Here is a 6,538-nt window from a genome sequence, read left to right as displayed (position 1 = left end):
GCGAATGGATGGTATTCGTTACTCACAGCCGGGAGATCAGAGTGAGCCTCAAGCGTCGTGCTGACGTTGTACTAGCCCTCCAGCCCTCCCCTCTACCGCAGTATATGCAGTACCACATTGGCACCAAGACGGTCCACCTCCCAAGCCTGTGGAGGCGATAGTTGTTTCTGGTGGTTTCCATTCGGAAGCGGTTACCGGTGAGAATTTGATCTCAATGCCCGAGACCACTCCAAGCCCATCATAGGCTTGTCCGTATGCCTCCTACGAGAGGTGATGGTAACGGTATCGAGAGAAGACAGGACTCTTAGGATCTGGCGTGAGTCCTGCCGCTGTCAACGTACATGGCGACCCCCCTGCCAGGCCTCCCCTCACCCTACATGGTCTTCAGCCGGGCTTTCCTCACTGAGGAGCCTATTGACGTTGCGATCCATCCGGTCGGTGGTCTTATCATGGCAGTCGCTTTCACAGAGAAAGTCAGAATCCTAATGGTACCTCTCCTGTTCTTCCATGGAGGTCTCTGGACACCTCGACTCAGGTGGTAGATGAGGACCTCGTCGTCTTGAAGGAAGTTTTGATTACCGAAGCAGCGCCACTGGTGTGGAGTGCTGGTGGGCAGTACCTGGCTGTTGGGGATGTCGGACGAGATACCAAACAGGTCATCATCATCATCAGCTCTTCGAACATCTCCCCATACCACACTCACGTCAGGTGGTAGTCTTTGGCATGCATCGCGGCTTGGCCAAGATTGCTACCCTCAGAGTTGGACCTTCGGAAGGCAGGGGTAGATTGTCGACGTTGAGCCCCTCCACATTCCTCTATATCACTCGCTCTTGGTATTTTGATTATCATGCTACTTTTAACCCATACCACTCCTTCCGTAACTCCTGGGGTCTTCAATATATACCACACCTTCCATAACTTCTACCGCTTTAAATTCATACCACTCCTTCCGTACCTTCTACTGCTTTAAATACATACCACTCCTTCCGTAACTTCTACTGCTTTAAATACATACCACTCCTTCCGTAACTTCTATTCCCTCAAGCAACAACCACCTCTGGGTCCTCAATACCCTCACTCTACTCTCACCGTCACCACCTCACCTCTCAGGCCGAATAAGCTGCCTCCCCCAAGACAATCCAGGAGTATGTGGCCTCTCCTTCGACTCGGAAGATCGCCATCTGGCTGTTGCCTTCACCGATGTTGCCTCCTCGAGCTACGTAGGGACACTCTGGACCTCTCCCATCGATGCCTCTCGACAGGTCACCGAATGGGAATGCGCATCTTGGTCTCGGAAATGGGAGCACGTCACTACTAACGGCTGTGTCTACACTTCTATGGCCTACAGCCGGTGAGGGTGCTCCCTCCTGCTCCGGAGTTACCTCTTCGTGTAGGTCGGAAATAGTCGTAGGTGGTCTGATCACAACGCCAGGCCAAGGTGAGCATCCCGAGCTCCCGTTGAGTTGCCTCTGCCTCATCAGGTCGATCCTATCGATACCAGGGAGTCCTCAGACGTCTCCTCAACGGGGAAGTATCCATCAGTGATGGCGGTCAGTTCCAAGAACCTCCTCGTGGCAGATCGTTCACGAAGTCACCCCATGGGCCTCGACTGTGGACCTGCCCGGCGCCTTCTATCCAACAGCCCTAGCACATTGGGGTAAGTCAATCTGCTGCGCCCCTCGCTATCACATCTGCTTAGACGGCAGCCCTGAGGGGTCACCTCTTCTCCTAGTGGGCACCTCCCAGGGCACTATCGATGTTATCAGTGGACCCCACTCGAGTTGCATCGATTCTTACAACGCTCACGTTGGTCCAGTCAAAGCCCTGAATACGATGTCGGTATCCTCTCAGCTCATCTTCGCATTGCCTTCTTAGTCCTGGTGCTGGGGTGGTCACCATTGGCGATGATAGAGCTGTATTATTCTTCGGAATTGGGGAGAGTAGCAGTGGTAGGTCTCGCCGATAGAGAGTACCACTGGAGGAATATATGCTCAGTTCGGGAGTTGCCAAACTGACTATAGATGTTTGCATACGAATTAGGAGACAGAAACCAAGAAGAATTTCCCAAGACTTCTTCGGAATTTTCCACATTATCACCAATACACGTAGTTGACCATATGCGAATTTTTCCTAGTAGTAGTAGTAGTAGTAGCAGCGCCCTGTTGTTGTTCTTATTGTATCATCTTCTTTTCTAATCTCAGCCTTACAACACAACCGATCGATTCGTTTCCCAAAGGACACTCTTACCATCAGTCGAGACCGCCTCACAGTAAGGAGGTGGTCACTGAGTCGTTGGTGATTTACTCGAGGAGTGGTAGGCGGGAGGAGATGATATATCAAATGCGAACAAGATGATAGCCCAACTCGAGTGAGTCCTGTGTGTTGGCCACAACGTCGAGGACTCTGCCGCTCCTCAGGAAGGAGCTTTCAAAGACCATCGCTGACATGACTACTCAGATGAAGGAGGAGGTGTCGAAGGCTAGGGACAGCGATCGGGCAGAGACAGAGGAACTCCGAGGACGGTATGCAGCACTGGAGGCAGCTGCTGATGCCAAGGTGGGGGAGGAGATGATGGTGCCTTCTGAGGGAGTGTGTCTGGCAGGAGAGAGATGCACTGAAGAGGATGAGGGCTATGCAGACAAGTCAAGTGGAGACGACTGAGCAGCTGGAAGGTGGCCGAAGGGAATTATTGTGAACACGTCGTGGTGAAACTATACCTTGATAAATGATGATGATGGCGAGTGTCTAGTTTGAGCCTGTTCGACCTTGCTACTGTCGCTCCAGGATGTCCTAGACTGATCCCTCACTAGTAACAAGCACGACGCGGTTGTTGAATTGTTGTCAGCTCGTTATGAAAGGAAGCTAGCAGTGGGAGAGGCTCGGGTAGAGGAGCTCGAGAGACGCCGACGGCGGGATATTGAGGAAAGCCAAATACAAGAAGTAAGGCGAGTTGTGATGATGATTTTTATTATTGGAGTTTCACCCATTTTACGTGAAGTGGCGTAAAACTCCGTGGAAAACGCGATATTTGCGCCTCGCAATAGTTGTTAAATGTGTTTTTCATTAGTGTTTCTCATATCACTCGGGTGAAACTCCATCATATTCGCTTTGGATTGTCTGATGGCACGTAGTTGGTGTGATACCATTCCTTGAGTACATCCTACTCCTTTCCTGATGAAGGTTCATCATACCACGATGAGTGTGATTTTACTTTTTATATTCATAATGACTGATTTTCCATTTCTTTTTTTTTACAAAAACTGTATTTTTTTATTTTCTTCCATTGATAACAGTAGTTGATTATATTATCACCAGGCTGAGCAGCGCGATCGGTCGAAGCGAGAAAAGAGAATTCTTCGAGAACAGTTTCAAGCTCGTCTGAGGCGAGCCACGGAAGCCCATGAGGCCAGCCAGGAGTTGGCCGAAGATCTCAGGAAAAAGTAAGTAAAAAATAATGCGAATTTTGATACACTATGATATGGTGAGATATGAAACTATGTTGGAAATGGAGACGAATGAGAGGGAAATTGAAGTTAATAAAATCATCTGCGAGAAGGACGAGGAAATTAGAAAGCTCACCCAAGACGGTGAGTGAAGTGGACATCCTCGCTGGGTAGTGGTTCTTATAGCTGAGCAACGCCTTAAAGAGAAGGAGGAGCTAGCTAAGGGCATACAGGCGATGCAGCAAGAGAAGCTGAGGTTGGCAAACGAGTCGGCTGAGGCCTCCAGCGTTATGGATGCTTATAAAATCAAGTTGGAGGACCAATCGAAGAGGTGACTTTTCCAGTGTGGGGGGAAAAATATGCACATGGTCAACTACATGCGTCAAAACTATATTTTGAGAAATTATGGTTGACTTTTTCATACTTCTACCCATGGATTTTCATAATATCGTGAGAGCTCAGTTGAAGAAAACCAAAACATATATTCTCATATTGGGCTTGTTCTTTAGGGGGGGGGGGGTCGGATAGGGATTAAAATCCTTGCCGTTCAGAATAGAAGCTTTGCAGCAGCAGAGTGGTGAGCACGTCCGAGGTCGGCGACAGATGGAGGAAGGGGTCCGGGCCTTACGTGAGAAGGTGGAGTCGGTGACTAAAGGAAGGACAGTTGTCGAGTACCGACTGCGCGAGGTGAGTCAAGACGCCTCTTGAGGAGCCGACAGGGGCTATGGCAGATTAGCGAGTCGGTGGCCCCTAAGGACCAGGAGATCAAACGACTCCGGAAGAGGCTGGTTGAGACGCAACAGGAGCTAGAGGAACAGGTGGGGGAGGGGATGTCGAGTATTGTAGAGAAATATCTTCTCTCTTCGTGTGTGGGGGGGGGGAAGCATGTCCTCGTACGCCGATACGATTATGCAATTTTGGGGTAGCGACGTAAGGTCAGCAGCTCGGCGGGGATGTTGCAGCAGATGATTAAATTAAACCATGGGTTCACGCTTAGAAGTTCTCGAAGACTAACGTGTGGAGAATGACTTTCATCACCTCTGCAGATTTCTAGAACCTCTCTAGTAGTGTATGCTAGGGCTATACCGTGGTTGTTGATAGTGATTGACGACTTGTGATTACTCATAATTCGTATCATTCACGTGGAATAGTATTCTGTTTAACGAGAGGCTCTTTATGGAGCTGGGAGCAGTGTATAGTCAGGCGAGACTGTTGAGGAAGCTCGAGGATGATGTCGAGCGGAAGGCTCATCTTGCTGTTCACCATCGACAAGAAGTGGTGATGCTTAATGAGGCGATAGTGGAGGGGAAGAGTATATTTGGGCATCATCTGTATCCACCACGCGTGAACCTAAGATACGCTGTTGGAGCTGAAGAGAGAGCTTTCGACAGTAGTGCATCATACGGATATGAAGGAGTGGCCTAAGCTCTTGAAGAGGATCTATCACCAACACGTTGTCGGCGGCGGTAGGGATGGTCACCAGGCTAGGATAGATCATCATTTCTAACACTTCAGAGGAGACCCCAGCAAAGCACAGTATCGCAACTCGACAAGTGGGTGGTGACAGTGGGGGGGCACTTCTATCATCTTATTGGCGTTCGGCAGACGAATATGATGAAGTCGGCACAGTCCACATCTGAGCCTAGGGAGAATCTTGGCTCAGAGGAAGCTCAACGCCAAATGAAGGCGTTGGATAAGAGGGTGAGCACATGGGATGGTTTCGGACTTGTTCTGTATCTTGACGACCCTCGTGTAGATTGTTCTATATAAGATCACGATTGTCTCTTGTGTCGTACATTGATATACAATATTGAGATGTGTGAGTCAGTTGCACAGCCTCACTAGACAGTCTTCACGCGCTAATGCAGCCAGCAGACGTGACCTTAGTCGTCGAGCTACTGAGAACGCAACCCTACTGAACGAAATCAACGGCAATCGTGTTCGGAATAAGAACCTCGAGGATAAAGTGAGGCCGCCTGGATGAGCTCCTGGTGAGCCGTCGTATAGTCGCCATCAGGTTAAACTACTCGAGTTGGAATTGAGGGATCTTCGTGGGAAGTATCAACAGGCTCAGGCAAGGAATAGAGAGAAAACTAATACGAATACTTCCTTAGGAGAGAAGAAAGGTAAGTGGTCTCGTGGATGAATCCTCTGAGAGGGAGGGAGATCTATGTCCTCAGCAGATCTTTCGAATAGCAAAAAGGACCGGCGGGTCCATAGTTTGAGGAGCCGACAGGAAAATGAAGAGACGGATAAACTGCGACACATGGTTGAACAGCAGACAGACTTCATCCGCATGCAAAGGTTAGAAGTGAAGATGTTGCAGGAAAAGGTAACAGGTGACGCTCGTTGGTCATGGAGGTTACCTTCCATGAACCTCGAATAGTTCGTTCAACAGTGGTGATCGGGCCTGTTCCGTCCCAGGTAGAGTCGCTATCGAAGAGGAAAGAAGTGGAGAGAGCGTCATCATGAGTCTGTCGTCATGTCTCCTGTTACGTCACTACCTTATTTTTCGCTTGCGTTACCATAGTGCCGAGTAGAATTCCACACAAGATTCCCAAGCTCAACTTTCCACACGCGGCTTTGCTCGAATGTTTAGTGGGAGATCACAACACCTATGGGACTGGTTCCTCATCATAAATACCGGATCGAAAAGTCCGAGGGGCAGCTCTTTTTCACCCCCTGATGGTCTGCAAAAGGACTTGGACCATAAGTTGACATGTAAGGCAAGTTTCATGCCGCCTTGAAGTCACACCCACCCTGTGGATGCATTGTCTACCTTTAAGAGCACAATTGCCAAGCTTGCCTGTATATTGTTCATCTTTGTGACAATACTGACTTTTCTGCATGTGATTTACTCGTGTCGGACTTGCATATATATTTGTTGTTCTTGCTACGAGAAATGGTATGGAGGCTCAAGCTGTACCTCACAGCACATGGACTTTCCTGAGTGGCCCCTCGTGGGTTCATCAATGATGTGCCCGTTACTCGTATAACACAAAAGAGATATTAAAAAATGAATAAAAGGAGCCGATAATGAACATACTCTTTCATACGACTGAATATGACGTAACAACAATTCAATGCTCATCAGC

General features: G+C 48.9%; 1 protein-coding gene across 1 annotated transcript; it reads left to right on the top strand.

Annotated features, from left to right (window-relative positions):
• Window positions 1-377: 377 nt before the first annotated feature.
• Window positions 378-5,589, top strand: Pmar_PMAR000194 (normocyte binding protein 2a, putative; the record flags this gene model as incomplete). The annotated part of the gene is made up of 24 exons (XM_002787289.1): window positions 378-488; window positions 536-655; window positions 709-781; window positions 1,111-1,220; window positions 1,263-1,351; window positions 1,395-1,438; window positions 1,482-1,531; window positions 1,579-1,657; window positions 2,202-2,269; window positions 2,319-2,368; window positions 2,418-2,556; window positions 2,603-2,672; window positions 2,846-2,940; window positions 3,316-3,440; window positions 3,487-3,587; window positions 3,630-3,774; window positions 3,995-4,130; window positions 4,175-4,261; window positions 4,647-4,755; window positions 4,799-4,909; window positions 4,959-4,996; window positions 5,049-5,144; window positions 5,272-5,409; window positions 5,461-5,589. The coding sequence occupies 24 exons, from the start codon at window positions 378-380 to the stop codon at window positions 5,587-5,589; spliced, it is 2,313 nt and encodes a 770-aa protein (XP_002787335.1).
• Between the last annotated feature and the right edge of the window lie 949 nt (window positions 5,590-6,538).

The sequence above is a fragment of the Perkinsus marinus genome (genome assembly GCF_000006405.1).
Source record: "Perkinsus marinus ATCC 50983 genomic scaffold scf_1104296929448, whole genome shotgun sequence".
NCBI lineage: Eukaryota > Perkinsozoa > Perkinsida > Perkinsidae > Perkinsus > Perkinsus marinus.
This window is presented reverse-complemented; position numbering and strand designations above follow the sequence as displayed.